This window comes from Volvox carteri (assembly GCF_000143455.1).
Source record: "Volvox carteri f. nagariensis unplaced genomic scaffold VOLCAscaffold_19, whole genome shotgun sequence".
Classification (NCBI taxonomy): domain Eukaryota; kingdom Viridiplantae; phylum Chlorophyta; class Chlorophyceae; order Chlamydomonadales; family Volvocaceae; genus Volvox; species Volvox carteri.
Window position 1 is genome coordinate 1,942,512 of NW_003307562.1, and position 16,020 is coordinate 1,958,531.

The 16,020-nt window shown below is 54.2% G+C and overlaps 2 protein-coding genes across 2 annotated transcripts in view; one reads left to right on the top strand and one right to left on the bottom strand.

The window, feature by feature from the left end:
• Positions 1-656: 656 nt before the first annotated feature.
• On the top strand, positions 657-4,410 carry VOLCADRAFT_104827 (uncharacterized protein; the record flags this gene model as incomplete). The annotated part of the gene is made up of 9 exons (XM_002950548.1): positions 657-1,238; positions 1,395-1,556; positions 1,773-1,904; positions 2,375-2,538; positions 2,641-2,722; positions 3,157-3,339; positions 3,584-3,658; positions 3,859-3,971; positions 4,242-4,410. The coding sequence occupies 9 exons, from the start codon at positions 657-659 to the stop codon at positions 4,408-4,410; spliced, it is 1,662 nt and encodes a 553-aa protein (XP_002950594.1).
• An 874-nt stretch (positions 4,411-5,284) lies between these two features.
• Positions 5,285-16,020, bottom strand: part of VOLCADRAFT_91150 (uncharacterized protein) — a gene marked incomplete at both ends in the record, with an annotated part of 17,279 nt that continues 6,543 nt past the window's right edge. Inside the window, 10 exons of the mRNA XM_002950653.1 lie at positions 5,285-5,495; positions 6,930-6,944; positions 7,871-7,935; positions 8,101-8,242; positions 8,390-8,403; positions 11,203-11,468; positions 11,733-11,958; positions 12,360-12,566; positions 12,618-12,677; positions 15,548-15,885. Coding sequence (XP_002950699.1) covers positions 5,285-5,495; positions 6,930-6,944; positions 7,871-7,935; positions 8,101-8,242; positions 8,390-8,403; positions 11,203-11,468; positions 11,733-11,958; positions 12,360-12,566; positions 12,618-12,677; positions 15,548-15,885 — 1,544 coding nt within the window. The remainder of the gene's footprint in view (positions 5,496-6,929; positions 6,945-7,870; positions 7,936-8,100; positions 8,243-8,389; positions 8,404-11,202; positions 11,469-11,732; positions 11,959-12,359; positions 12,567-12,617; positions 12,678-15,547; positions 15,886-16,020) is intronic.

Below are 16,020 nucleotides of genomic sequence, written 5' to 3' on the forward strand. Positions count from 1 at the left end.
ACCGGTCAGTTGGGTTACTGGTCAGTTGGGTTACTGCTCAGTTGGGTTATCGGTCACTTGGGTTAATGGTCAGTCAAGCTGGTGATCAGAGTGGCTGTCTTGATCTAAGGGTAAACATGTAGTTACAGCAAGTTAACCCATCTAGGCCATATGAGCACATCTGTCACCATCCGACGACACGAACACGTACGAGCCCAAACGGGTAAAGCGACCATTCAACTACAACAAGGAATGACTCTAATACTAGTCTAACTAAAAGGTTTAAGGACTGACTGGCACGAGCATGGTATGCCGCTCGAACGTACATTATATAATGTAACGGCTGCACATGGAATTCTTTTGCATGGCCATGTTGCATGATGATAATTGTTTTGGGGGTCAAATCCTCAAATCCCGATGGGATTTGGCCCGGAATTCCTTGGGAATTCATGAGGTCGAATTCCGAGATTCAACCCGAGCATCCGATGGCTCCAGGAAATGATGGCGGAATAGTAAGCAAACTTTGTTTGCTAAATTTTATGTATAATATTATGCTAACAGAACCTTAGCACTACGATTAGTAAAGAAGTTGCAAATTCAGCTGTTGGGCTGTTGGACCTCTTTATCTCGAACGCTTTTCCTCTTATTACCTAGCCGCTTCGCTATAGGCAATCTGAATGAATCGCAGGCAAACCCTAGCCTCGATCAGTGCATCCCAGAGCAATGTTGTCAAAGGAGGAAACAGCGCAGCTCCAGGCCGCTGCGGGATGGATGGTGCAGCGCTTTCTGTCAAGGGCAGGAAGAGTGTTGCGCCAGGAATGTTGGGAGCAGGAGGCATGTCTGGAATAACTCTGGAGGGGCGCCCCAGCATTGTAACCAAGACAACCGGCCCGAAGCAGGATCCGCGTCCCTTAAGCAGCAAAGATTACCAGAACTACTGCATCAAGACTTTAATTCACTACTTTACAACCCATGGCTTCTCATACCCTGTTTCTCCGAAAACATTGGCAAGCCCGACCGGAAAGGATTTCACAGCAATCGTGACGTTCCTCATCCAACAGCTTGATCCAGCAACTCGGGTCCAAGGGAAAGTCGAGGACGAGTTTCCCGTCTTCCTCAAGCGCCTTAATTATCCTTACCAGGTCAGCAAGAGCGCTCTGTTCGCCGTCGGTGCCCCGCACTCATGGCCGGCGGTCTTGGGAGCTCTTACATGGGTAGTCGAGGCGCTCGAGTACAAGGAAAAAGGCAACAGCAGCCAGGTGCGTTGCTTTGGGTTCGAAGGAACCATGGGATAAATGTATGTGCATGGGAAAGCACCCCGGGGGAGGCATGGCGCTACGCTGGCGTCATGTACAAAGGAAGGGGGATTTCTGCGTATCTCTTGACGAAACATCTGACTTGCAAAACTGCTCCAGGGCGGCAATCATGTGGAGGAGATGATGGACTACGTCGGGGAAGGGTACCACTGCTTCATGCTGTGCAACGATGCTCGTAGCCAAGAACTTGACAGGCAGTTCGCTGAGAAGTTCCATAAGGAGGAGGCGGAGCGGGGCGCACGCTACGAGGAGTTACGCAAGGTAAGTCCGTGCAGGCATTAAAAGGCCACGGCCTAATTTGAGTACTTAGTCCCTGCCCTTTTTCCATTGAAACCGCCGGTATAGTTCCCAGCAATGCTTTTGCCATGTCCATCATACTGGTTTAAGAAGACGTTCCCTTGCAAATGATGTGCCTTTTAAACCCAAAGGGAACATCGCTACTTACACTTTTGTTGCACGCGCGTTGAAAATTCTTAGGAGAACGAGCAGCTTGAGGAGGAGCTGGCGCAGCTGCGCTCACTCCCTGATCCAGTGGACCTAGCAACGGAGCAAAACAGGGAGCAGACGGTCATCTGCGAGAAACTTGAACTTCTAGTACAACAGGACCAGGTATGCCCCCTGGTGTTGTTGCATCCTCCATGAGGTTGCGCCCCTCGGGAGAATGCGCCCGGCATGATACACGGGATGATGGCGGGATAACTGTCCACCGACCCCTCGAGCTTTCGTTTCTCCGCGCATGCCAGCCCGTGAGGAGATTTAATCGTTAGGGGGTCGATAATCCCCCCTGGAAGGGGGTCGTAATGGTTTCTATCATCCAGCCGGTTTCCTCTGAGCTTGGTCAGCTATGCTGATCGTATTGCTTTTTGAGGTAAGTCAGCTGCGATCCTAACGACCTATGTACCCATCCCAAGACACGTCAGCACCTGGGAGGTATACAAGTTACAAGTGCGGGGTGGTGTCTGTAAAAGCCGGGGACCCCTTGGCTATAGGGTTTAGCACAGCGCCCAAAGGCCTTCACGACTTTCCGACTTCCCGACCGACGGACCCTAACGGGCTTGAACGGGCTGACCCTTCCACAGGCCCTTAACCAGGCCGCGCTCCGCAAGCTGTCTGAGAAGAAGATGGACGTTCAGACGAAGCAGGAGCAGATTGCCGCTGCGGAGGCCGAAGTGGAGAAGCTGCGTCACAGCGTAGCGAGCCAGCCGGTCAGCAAGGCCGACGTCAACCGTATTCTGCTGGAGCGGTACGTGTTACAGGGTTGACTTGGATGCTATAATAGTAGTAGTCGTTGAACGCGCATCAGCTCCGGGGCAATGATGGTGTACCTGCTTTCCGTGCGATGCAGCAAAAAGCTAGAGGAGCTGGTGGCGACTGAGGCAGCTCAGTGCGAGGAGATGGAACGCGCAAACCACGAGATGGAAATGCAGGTGGGTTGGCTTGATTAGCCACGCTTGCTTGGGGAGTGCTATGTGCCAACAGTATCGTTTTCCTTTCTCGCTTCCTTAGCTATTGACCTTCGTGTCAGTTGCCATTACCTGGCCCACGTCCCCGAGGTCTTGACTGTTCGTTTGATTGATTGGTTTCTTCGCGGATGGGATTTTGCCTGTAGGTCATCCGCAGCACGTCCAACGCGCTGTCGCTCGCAAACACGTACAATACGCTGGTGAAGGCCCTTAAGCTCGTCCCAGCAACCACAAAGCGTGCTGGCGGCACAAACTATGAGCTGCGGATCAACCGAGATGCAACTTCACAGGCAAGTGAAAGGACCTGCTGCTTTGCACGGCTGATGCCAGCCATGCCCTATGCGCAATCTTATCTGGTTTAACGCCGAAGTGGGGGCCCCGCTGCGTGGCGGTTGCAGGCTGAATTTTGTAACCTGGACCTGAAGGGCGTGGTGAAGCCCAACTTGGAGCGTCTCCGCGATACCTACCTCACGCGCGCGAAGCAGCTGCATCAGGATCTAACCGGCCTTCAGGAGGCTTGCAGCGCACGTACGGAGAGCACCGCGGAAAAGAAACAGGAAATCGCTGCTCTCCAAGCAGAAGTAAGTGCACTTCGGCTGCTAGGGTGTTTGTTGTGTGGATGATGTGTTTCTTCTTGAGCACGGATCTCCTGCTGCTGAATGCAGCAGACTTACTCAGCTATAACAACTACCTTTCCACTCTATAGCTAAACCATCACGGCACAAATCACAAATGAAAGGCTCTTCCCACTTGACGCACGATGTGTTGCATCATCATTATTTATGACCGGTGCACGGGCACCGCTGTTCCCTGCCGCAAAAACAGAATGCCAAGCTGGAGGCGCAGTTGCAAGCGACCAAAGACTTCTATGACGAGAAATGCAGGAAGCTCACGGCGCAGGTATTGAAATAAATGAAAGTCCCGGGGTTTACGGGGGATCCTGGTATAGCTCATGTAAATGGGTACGGACAGCCGTTAACCGGTGGCTCTAGTCAAATTCAAATGTGGTAAACATCCTTTGCTCTGCGTCTTTTCATTTCAAGGTGGCTGATTAGGATGTCGCGGCGGGGTCGAGACTGCCATGTCGCTGTTTGCCGCAGGCGGACAGAATCAAGGCGCTGATTGAGGAGTCTTGCAGTGAGGCGGTCAACCGAACGGAGCACATGGAGTCGCAAATCTCGCGAGCCCAAATGCTGTACGAGCAAGGCAAGAGGTAGGAATATTCGTCAACCCTGTCAATGTGCGAACTGTAATTAACTTGGCGCCGCTGCCGCAGCCCCCATGCCACTCCCATGCAAGTACCAGGTCCTGTCACGTCCCCTTCGCCCTGTCCCAGTCCATGTGCACATCGCCACCAGTCAACAGTATGATGCAAACCGATGATTGCGTTTTATATGCGATGTGACTCTCGCATGGCTCCGCCGCTGACTCAGCGATACACTCGTGCGGACGTGCTTGACGTGCCTGTCCCATGTCCCATCAGGGAGGGTGAAGGGGAGCTGGCCAAGCTGGAGGCGGACTATAAGCGAGCGTTCCACCTGATGGCCACCCATAAGGAGTTCGTAGCCGGCACCATCTCCCGCACGGTAGCTACCGTCCGCCAGGTTAAAGGCGAGATCGCAGAGCTTCACAGTATTAGTATGATGGCATGAGTAGGTAGTATGATGTATTGGACACAGAGGCGGGTGTGGAAGCTACCCCACGCTACGCCTGGCGCAGTTGTTACCTGCCTCGTGAAGGAATCGTTTGCAGCCTTCCGTCGGTACATATTCCGCATTCCGTGGATTGAGATTTGGAGCGCCGCTGCTGGCCACGGGGTGGATTGTGTTTTTTGTGCTGTGAATATATTCCGTTGTCGCGGGTGTGTACTTATAACCTGCCCATATGAGCCTGGGCCTCAAAGGCTCCTAACTGCTTGCGAATGACACCTGCATGGCGCACGAAGATTGCATGGACCAAACGTGAGCCCGTATGTTACCAGCACAGCTCGATGGGGGTTCAGGCTTGAGAAGACAGTTGGCCAATCTCATCAAAAGGCATCATCACGGTACATAGTAACAGCTTTTCGCCGCACTCCTCTACACAGTGTTAATCCTCATCATCATCCCATTGGCTTCAATGTCCGGATTCACTGCGCTAGTAAGTAATCGCGTGGAATGTAAACACTCTGCAATATTATTTGCATAACGGGAAAGTTTTCAGCAAACCATAATAGAACTTCATTTTACGGTTTGCAGGCCTGTGACCCGCGCGTTTTGGTCCGCTGGGCTCTGTTATGTTTTGCTCCTGTGATGTGTATGTCTATGTGTGGGGGGGTGCTGGTTCCAGATGGTCTGTGTGAGCGGTGTGATGATGAGGAATAGTAAACTTCTTCGGCGGTGTTAGCAGCCGAATAGTGTGCAGGTGTTTATTGCGGCGTGTGCATGATTTTAAGTCCTGGGAGGTCTCGTAGAGCTTTCATTAGGCGATTACGGGGCGCCGCCGTTGCAGACAGTTGCAGACAAAGCACGATGAGGGCCGCAACTTTTACTGGTTTTGCTGTATCCGTTGGGTCATTTCATCTCCTTTTATGAGCAGTGACAAAGCGAGATCTCCTATGGCCTGAATTGTTGATGCGGTGCTAGCATGGTTGTTTCCACTGCTGGGTGAACCCCGCCGTGCCATGTGCAGCGCACGGCTGGCATGGCGACGAACAGAGGTTACGACGAACAGAAGTTCCACACAAGTGCAGGGGTGTCTGTAAAAGCCGGGGGACCCATGGACAGTGTAAGCTGTGACTTTGTATACAACGGTCGGACTGCAATGTTATGCAATATTTCTTGGCGCCGGAAGGCACCCAAAATTTTTTCCAGGTTACTGACCGAAATTGTAACACCAGGCAAAGAGTACTCAGGGAGATGCCAAGGGAGCTGAACCCTTCTTACATTCCTCCCCCCCTCGGGCGCCCCTGGGCATTTCCTGTAGGATTTTGTGTGTGTGTGTGTGTGTGTGTGTTACATGGTTGGGGGTGTGTGACCCCATACCTGTAAAACTACCCATACGAGCCGAAGGCCCAAGGGCAATACTTCAACGCCTAAAAGCCACAGGAAACACCGCACATCAGTACAGACTAGGGTCCAAAAGGGGTAACTGAGTTTCGGTGAGCCCACATGCGTTCCAACATCCTCACCAGACGTACTGGTTCCCATTTCATGCCCTCCAACATGCTCTGATGATCGAATCCCTCTTCAGCACGAATATCATTATAGGTTGGGCATTCCAATAACACGTGTTTTTCATCCTCGATTCGGCTATTAGTACCGCAACAGCGGCAAAACCGCTGCCCCTGGGGACATGGTACTTGCCCCTTCATGCTCTGTTTGCCTCTAGAGCCCAGCAACATGAACGAAACTGCATTAGCTTACGATGTGCTAAACGAGTAATGAAAACCTTTGCATGTGTTGGCCACATGACGGCTGCGGCTCCCCGAAAATAGGGCAGCCCCATTCAGTGCGCATATGTTATATAGGATTTTGGTTGGTTGAGATCCCGTAGGATTGTGAATTTGTTTGATATTTTGACATTTTGTCAGTCCCCCTCCGAAATGGAGGAGTTTGTCAATACTCAACTGGTAAACTTGTCGACTACCCGGGCATCCACCTCTGGGGTAAGCATCATGCCTGGTGTATTATCGCAACCGGAGTAGATCCGGGGAGTTCTCATTTCCTAGCAATTCGCACCAATGTAACACCAGGCAAAGAGTACTCAGGGAGATGCCAAGGGAGCTGAACCCTTCTTACACGAATTATGTCCTCCCGCAGCCATAGGAAAATCCATTTGCCGACCTCTGGTTACGAGGCAGGATAACTACCCAACGCGCTTAGAGCTCATGCTCAACTACCTGGAGTACACACGCCTCCTTAATTCACCTCAAAGATTTGAGCTTGACCCTTGATCACGGTTTCACGTCTCATCATTCTCAAACAACAAGCCATGCAACTAAAAGAAGCGAGCACACGAGGAGCAATTCCAGTTCACATTGTAGCTCCATGGTAAAAGCAGACCTGCACAGCAGTTATTTCAACAGAACATAACACCGTCGGGTCCCTCTGGAACCCCGCGCCACCACAGCCACACGCAGCCGCACCCCTGCACCCAGATTGCCAAACCCCCACACGATCCCGCTGCTCACCTGCTTACTGATTCACTGCGCGTGGACCACGCCTTATAGCGTGTCACCATGGGCCACCTCATCCCCCAAGGCCACGTTTTTCACAAATGTCTTTGCGTGGCGCCAAAAGCAAATGCCTTGGCTAATACCCCTCACAATCCACACACACACACACACACACACAAGGCGGAGAATGCTTTGGTGGTTGTTCCCGTTGGGGTACGGTAAGGTGCCCCTGGCCAACATCAGGCCCCAGTCGATATGTAACAAATACACACACAGACACACACAGCTGATAACCGGCCTCATGACCAGGCTGGCGTGTTCAGTAGTGCTAACCGGTTTGCAGGCCTGCCTGCTGAAGTGGATGACTAGGATAACGCAAGCCGAGGGCCAAGAGGTTAGAAGGTTTTGTTGTGGAATGTCCATGGGTTGCTGGAGATGGGAGTTTTTAAGCTTGACTGTGCCGGAATGAAGTCTTTTGTGACTAGCCATGATCTCATCATTGCTACCGAAGCACACTTAACGGATGCAGTGCCAGACAGTGACGCGTCCCTTGAAGGTTTCCGCCTGATGCGGGTGCAGAGGTCAGGAGTGTGACTACGTGCTGACTATGGCGGGGTTGCTCTTTACGTGCGTGATATCGTCTCCCATGGGGTTACCATCGTTCGAAAAAACACCAGTCTTTAGGCTGTGAGGTTCTGTGGATACGTGTCAACCTCCTGTCAGGAAACAGCCTCCTGGTGGGGGCCTGTTACCTTGCGCCTGAAACTTCTAGAGTGTACCCAGCCGGAGGTGCTACTAATGCACAGCGTGTAGCAGCAGCAGAAGCTGCTTTCGCGAGAGTCCAACAAGATATTTCCGAGCTCCGGCGGCCCGGGGAGGATGTGATGCTTGCCGGTGATCTAAATGCCCGTTTATCCAGTGCACAGCATGCAAAGCACCAGTCCTCGCCTGCTGACCTGCCAGGGTACGTTAGTGATGTTCCAGATTTAGACCAGCTGACGGCACTGCGGGAGTTCATGGGCTTGCCGGGGGACGCGGAACCTCAGGGCTATGCAGACGTGCCCGGACGTAGGAGTGAGGACCACGTCTGCAATGTTGCTGGGCACCAGTTGGGTGCCCTGTGCCGGTCACAGGGTCTGCTGGTATTAAATGGCCGTGTTTCTGGGGATTTGGAGGGTCGTCTGACCTTCCCCAAGGGTGAAGCAGGTGGAGCATTATCGATCTTTTTGTTGGTTCGGCCGGTGTTCTCCGTCGTGCCTTTTGGATGCGAGTGGGTGAGCTGCTCGCGCCAGATGGTTGGTTCCCTGACCACCGTCCAGTGACTTGATCTAGTTGTGGGAGGAACCGAGGCGAGTGCCATAGGGTGCTGCCAAAAGAAGCGAGCAGTGTTTGAGATTTCCCGTTATCGTGACTATGCTGCTCTGTTCACTGAGGGATCTCAGGTCATGCACGCACTAAATGGGGTGATCACGGACCTATCTAATGGGACCTGCGACAGCACAGAGTCAGTGGAGCACATTAGTACCCTCCTGCGGAAGGTGCTGATTCAAGTATTTGCGGGTCGCAGGCCTGAAGGTATGCAAGTGGGGGATGGTGCATTATGGTGGAATGAGGAATGAAAAAGCGCCCGGCAAACACATGCTTGCTTGCAGGGTGCGGCTGGGCCGTGGCAGGGTCGAGAATAAGTCAAGTCCTTTGTGGGAAGCGTTCTGCAAGGCACGCAATACAATGAATCGTGCCAAACGTCGTGCCCGAGCAGCATATGATGCAGAGAGAATGCGTGAGTTTGTGGTTAGGTGCAGGCACGACCAGCGCGCATTATGGCGGGCCTTGAGAGTTGAGGTCACAGTTGATGGACCAGATTCGCACGCTGGATTGGTGGCGATTGCCGAACCCTCCGTCTCTTCGGATGTTCGGGTGAATGGATGAGGAGGGATCCCTGAACGCTGGATCCATCGCCTTGGACTTACAGTTCGTATGGCGTAGTACAGTGTGGTAGTGGTGGATGGTGGTATAAGGTGATAAAATCGTAGAATTGACAATGTGATAAAGCGGCCCAGAAGCCTCCCACTCTGTAACATTACATTACATTACATTACATTACATTACATTACATTACATTACATTACATTACATTACATTACATTACATTACATTACATTACATTACATTACATTACATTACATTACATTACATTACATTACATTACATTACATTACATTACATTACATTACATTACATTACATTACATTACATTACATTACATTACATTACATTACATTACATTACATTACACGTTTTGTTAGAGCACATCAGGGCAACTGGCGACGTTCCAGCAGTTTACCAAAACGGTGGTATCCCCAAATTTGAATTAGGGTGACCCATTGGTGGCAGGAAACTATTGGGGCATTGCAGTTGGAGGAGCACTTGCAAAGCGCTATGCGTCAGTGATTCTTAACCGTCTGGTATGCGCTGGGGAAACACTGGACCTACGGTACCCATGCCAAGCGGGTTTCAGGCAGGGTTTCGGCACCGCTCATCACGGTCAAGCAACACCTGGTCAGGCGGCATCGGAGCGCGGGGCAGCCGCCGCTGATAATAGTACAGACTGACTTTGAGAAGGCCTTTGATAGGGTGCCGCGCGAGCATATGTGGCTTCGGTTGCAGGAGAGGGCGATTAGCGGCCCCATGCTAGATGCTCTGAGAAAAGCATACGAGAAGGTGTCCATGGTGATTAAGGTGAATGATAAAGTGGGAGGAGAGTTTAATTCTAAGCCAGGAGTGAAGCAAGGGTGTCCTCTATCTACGGAGCTGTTTGGACTCTTCATTGAGACACTAGCTGACGCCTCCCTCCCTCCCTCCCTCCCTCCACCCTTCCATCCTTTCACCCTCCCCCCACAACCCCCTCCCTCCACCCTCCACAATACCTTTTCTCACTCTTATTCCGCCCTCCCTAAGTCATCCTCCCTTCCCCTCCCATCTGCCCTCCCTTCTGCCCTTCTGTGCCTTCTCCTCTGCTGTCCCCTGCTCTCCCTTGCCCTTCCCTCCGTCCTTTGTGCTTGTATGTGTGTGCCCTCTGCCCGTGTGCTGATGTGTTCACGGACATATGTGTGTATGTATCATGGCTCATAACATTTAGGGACACCTGGGAATTGAACCCAGACCCACAAGAAGGTGGGTGGCACCTTTGCCCTGTTCCGATTCCCGTCCCACCCCGCGCCAGCACTGCCCTGCACCGCCCTGCCCAGCGCAGCAAAGCCCTCCCCTGCGCCGCCCAGCGCAGCGCCGCCCTGCCCTGAGCCCCCCTACCCCAACGCCGCCCTCCCCTGCGCCCTCCTAGCCCAACGCCGCCCTCCCCTGCCCCCCCTAGCCCAACGCCGCCCTCCCCTGCACCCGCCTAGCCCAGCGCCGCCCTCCCCTGCAACCAATAGCCCAGCGCCGCCCTGCCATGCGCCCCCCTAGCCCAGCACCGCCCTCCACTGCGCCCTCCTAGCCCAATGCCGCCCTCCCCTGCGCCTCTCTTGGGCGGCGTTGAGCTGGGGGGGCGCAGGGGAGGGTGGCATTGGGCTAGGCGGGCGCAGGGGAGGGGGCGGATCGATACTCATGACCTTGTAGAAGCTGGAGTACGTAAGAATGACACACCCCTTGTGGACAGTAAGCGCGTCTCCATACTGCTGTACCCAGACGATGTTAGTCTGCTAGCGACGTCACTAGAGCGAATGTCTGAGTTGCTACATCTTGTGGACTTGTTCTTCGGGATGCGACCAAATGTCTCAAAGTGTGAAAGGCTTGTTTTTGCATGTGATGGCACCCAGCAGTCGGAACTTAGCGAGAGATGTCAACAGTTACGGCTATCAGGCCAGGTAGCACCTAAGCCAAAGATAGCGCTCGCTATCTGGGCTTGGTATACGGGGCAGAACGGCCTTTTAGTGCGTGCCGTCAGCAGTTATGTGATACAGGTCGGTCCGCTATGTTTTCCTTAAGCGCAAAGCTGGACAAAATGAAGCTGTTTGCCCCCGACGTGCGAATGCGGTGTTTTGCAACACAAGTCCGAGCAATTCTGTTGTATGACTGCAGGCGTGGGGCCCTTCTGCGCTGGCAGAGGTCATGGATAGGGCGGGAAGGCGGCGGGATAAAGCCAACCTTTGCGGAGCCCAAGTAGGAGCAAGGCACCGGGCAAACCAGAGCCCTCTCTCCCCCTCGTCCTCCTCCCTCCTCCTCCCCCTCCTCCCCTCCCCCGCCTCCTCCCCCTCCTCCTCCTCGCCGTACTTCTCGCCCGCCTTCTTACCATTCCCACCGCCGCCGCCGCCACAGCCGCCGCCGCACCGCCCTTCAGCCCCTGCGGTTCCAGATGCTTCTGCAGAAAGGCCTGTAGCGCTGATCCCGGTCTTGGCAGCGGCCTAGCTACGTGGGACATGTCCCTCAGCGGCCGGCGGGGGGTGGTGAGCAGCACCTCCGAGTGAGGGGAGCCGGCGCCGGCGGCACTGGCCCCTAGGGAGTCAAGCGCGGTCAGTCGACCGGAGAGGGCGCCGCGGTTCATGGTGCCTTGGCGACCTGTACGGCATGCCGAGGGGGGTTTCCGGGGGGGGAGGGGGAATATGTGAGGGAAGGCGTCTTTCTGTGTACCCATGCATATGCGTGTACGGCCCTATCTCCGTACACATGCCCTGTGTGATTTGGGGGGTTCGGGGTTGGGAGGTGGGGAACGAGAAAAAGTAGCAACTTTTATGGGATAGACATTACCCTCCCCCCAACCCCCCCCCACATTCCCGAAACTCCCCCCCCACACACCGTAAAACCCTAAAACGTGTCACTCACTTAGGACCGGCACTGAGGTGGTCGATTGCGACTGGGACACTTCCCCCGGGCCGGGAGCCTCCAATGCCGCCGCCAGGGCTTGGCCCTCCGGACTCTTGCCGAGTAGCTCTAGAGCTGTCTTCCTGGGCAGACGAGCCGTGGTTACGAACCCGGGGGGTGGGGAGGGGGCGGTGGTGGCGGCGGCGCCAGGGACAGTCGCTCCGAGACTCCCCGTCGAGGCAGAGCCCTGGGTGGCAGGATAGGGGGGAGGAAGGGGTGGGGGGGATGGGGGTGAAGGTTTCATTTGAATTGCAGGGGAAGGGGCGGCTTTGCGTTCACATGGACAGCAAAATGCGGGGGGAGAAGGGTACGACAGATATGGTTTTGGAGTATTTACGGCAGTACCGCAGACATATGCACATAAACATACACATACACATCGACAGTGCTTAATGACGCAGAGTAAACCGACTTCTACGATGTGACCTTACCGTACATCCAAACCCAAATACGTACTGCTGCCAAACCCCCTTCTCATGCTTAGGGCTTCCTAGGGGCAGTTTCGAACCTTTTGAACTCCTTATGACAGTTCATTTCTGATTTCCTTGTAGCATATGATTTCCCCTTCCCCCCAAAACCCTTCCGTACATGCAGCAGATGCGATCTGGTACGGTAGACCTTTTGCGCGTCATCCCAGAGGTCAGGCCGGCTGCTGAACTCCCGCCGGAAGGCCTTGTCCACTTGCTTCTCACTCAACGCAATGTCCTCGTACGCCTGCTGGGCTGCCTGGACCTTGGCCTCCAGCGCCGCCAACAGCGGCGAGCGGCGAGTATGGCGGGTGGTGTTGGCGGCCAGCTGCATCGTCAAGGCGGCTCGGGCGGCTCAGGCGGCGGACAGGGAGGTCACCAGGTTGGCGAGGTCGGTAGCGCGGCGCTCCAAGTGCACGATTTCCATGTCCATGCGGATCTGTGGTGTACGGAGGATGGTACGGAGGATGGTACGGAGGGAAGGGAAAGGGTGGGCCGGCGGGTTTGGTGGGTATTAGTGGGTGGGCGGGGTTGGCGGGTGCGGAGGTCGGGTACGGCAAAAGGAATTCTCGTCACTCTAAGACCCTTTATGTTGTTGTTGTTGTTACATGGTCGTGGGTGCGTTCCCCGTACCTGCAAACCACCCTAGTACGAGCCGAGGGCTCAAGGGCTGCCAAATCGCCTATAAGCACCATCCTACCTCGCACTTCCAACGAAACAAGTGATGAAGTATACTAACGACCAAAGGGAACGATAGAGTTGCGGTGGGCCCATATGCGTTCCAGCATCCTTGCCAGGTGTTCAGGTTCCCACTTCATAGCGTCCTTCATATGTTCGAAGCGTGGGAAGCCCATATCAGATCTGATTTCGTCGTACACCGGACAGTCCAGCAAAATGTGTTTCTCATCCTCGATATGGCTATCAGTGCCGCAGCAAGGGCATACTCGCTCCTCCCTAGGTATATAACGCCGTCCCTTACGCGCTCTGTTAGCCGCCAGTGCCCAACAGCAAAGCCTAAACTGCATAAGCTTGCGATTCGCCGAACGCGGAATAAACATTGTGATATGCGGGAGCACCTCCTTCCTGCCCGCTTGCTCGGCCGCCAGACCCATCCAATGCTTATACTTCGCCATGTGGATTCCTGGTTGCTTGCCGTCTGACGGATACACGTCAGGCTGGACATCTAAACGCGTGTGCTTCCAACCACTCACTAATCGGTCCTTGAACTCCAAAACCACACCTTCTGGCATTGGCCTGTTCATCAGCCACTCCACTCGTTCGTCTACCTCGTGTAGCCCTTGCGGGGCCTCTTTCCATACGTCGTGCCCCAAAAAACATAGAAAACGGAGGAGTAGTGTCCCCCATCCGGCCCCTTCGGGGTTGGAGAGGGATTCTGCGACCTCCTGTCGCAAAACTTGGTGTGCCACAGACCCACGCTGTAAACGGACATGGTTCCAAAACCTCACAACCTGCTTGAGAACATGGTAGTGTAGGGGTAGCTGCGACAGCTCTGCAAACAGGAGGCGGTGTGTTGGTCTGGCAGCTCCTACAATTTGTCGCATGAAAGATATCTGAAGCTGCACCGCTCTGTCCTTTAGGCATGCCTCGAAGGGCCCCTCTGCAAGGTTACTCGCATCACTCCGCCTCCTGAGCCTGTCCAAGACCTCAGCTAGCATAAACGGCCCCCACGCTTGACAACCATACAACAGTTTTGCTCGTACCTGCGTATCGAAACACCTCATCCTCACATCTGGGGCGAACAGCTTTAGCTTATCTAATTTTGCACTTAACGTGAACATAGCTGCTCTAGCTGTGTCATACAACTGCTGACGGCAGGCCCAGAACTGCCGTTCCGGCCCATACACTAACCCCAGATATCGTGCACTATCCTTAGCCGGTATGGCCTCTCCAGCCAGCCGGAGCTCATCACACGATGCTTGGACAGCACTTCTAGTATCGCTGTCGCTTGCAAAAACGAGGCGTTCACATTTCGACACATTTGGGCGCATCCCAAAATCATCACAGAACATGTCCACAATGTTGAGCAGCTCCCCCATGCGTCCCGGTGTTGTTGCCAGGAGGCTAACGTCGCCTGCATAGAGGAGGATGGACACTCGCTCATTTCCAACCTCCGGTGCATCCTCCGGCCGTGCCCCAGTGTTAATACCGTCGTGCATATCGATGACGTCCGCGAGAGTTTCAATGTAGAGCCCAAACAGCTCAGTTGATAATGGACAGCCTTGTTTCACACCCTGTTTTGACTCAAATTCACCTCCAGTCTTGCCATTCGTCTTGATGACCATTGTAACCTTATCATACGCCCGCATCAGCGACCGCAGCATGGACCCTTCAACCCCTCTCTCTTGCAAACGAAGCCACATTATCTCCCGCGGCACCTTGTCAAACGCCTTCTCAAAGTCAATTTGCACAATGATTAACGGCCGCTGTCCCGGTTGGCTGTGCCTAGCAGTAAGATACTGCTTGGCAAAGAGATGATGTGTAGTACCGAAACCTCTTCTGAAACCCGCTTGGCCTCGGTGCCTAAGTGAGAGCGTCTCCCCTGTGCGAACGAGCCTATCCAGGAGGACCAGCGCGTAACATTTCGCCAAGGCGCCCCCTACTGCTATGCCCCGGTAGTTACTCGGCATGCTGGGGTCCCCCTTCTTGTAAATAGGGGTGAGGACGGTAGTTGTAAACTGCCGTGGGAAGTCCCCAGTCGCCCTGATATGTTCCAGAAGCACGTGCAGTACCGGAACAAGCTGATTCACTTCCCCCCGTCGCCTGTCCCTACCATTACCCGACGCGGAGCCTTCTTCCTCTCGGGGCAAACGCGCATAGCGGTAACGTTCCGACGGCGCTACTTCCAAACCTGGTGCCTTACTGTTAGGCAGCCGGTCAACAGCACGTGCGACTTCCTCCAGCGTGAGGGGGGGGGTCTAGGATTTCTGCTGCCTTCGCAGTCCTGCCCAAAACCGAGTGGGATGCCCGCCATTCCTGCCCCTCTAGGAACTGCCCAAAGTTAATGAAGTTCAAAAGCCGGTTCGCACCATCAGGCCCCGTCTCCCCTACACCTGCGTTTAAGAGCCCAGCAAAGTGTTCCCTGAAGACCTCAATATCATCTATCGCACATTGCTCCCTCAACTTCCCTCCTAAAGCCCGCCACAAAGCTCGTTGGTCATGCCGACATTTGGCCACAAAATCTCTCATCCTGTCCTCCTCATATGCCGCCTTTGCGTGTCTTTTTGCCCGGTTATAATCCGTCCGCGCATGGCGGAAAGCCTCCCATTCCGGACCCGATTTATTACTCACCCGGCCTGGACCCAGCTGGGCCCTACTCTCCAACATGCGTTGCCGTGTTTGTTGACATTCCCGGTTCCACCAAACCGTATCCCCACCTGCCGTCATGCCGGTAGGTCGGTGGGCATCGAAGGCCCTCACCAGGACTTTGTAGAAGGCACCTCCAATGCGTTCGACAGCTTGTGTGGTGTTGCAAACTCCCCTCTGCAGGTCCTCGGCCACTTGGCTTAAGGCATTCATAGTAGGGGACCCCCCCTCAAAATATTCCGCGTAATCCTGGTATCGTGCAATATCAAACTCCACCCGGGCTCTCCGGCCTTTACCGTCCCTACACCTGCTTTCGTCATCCACTGTAACATTAAGAACAAGCGTCAAAGGACGGTGGTCGGTGGGCTCCCATCCATCCAACTCGATCAGGTTTCCTACCCTCAGAAAGGTGGCGTACTGCCGAAGCACACGCGGAGTCGCTATGAATAAATCGATCA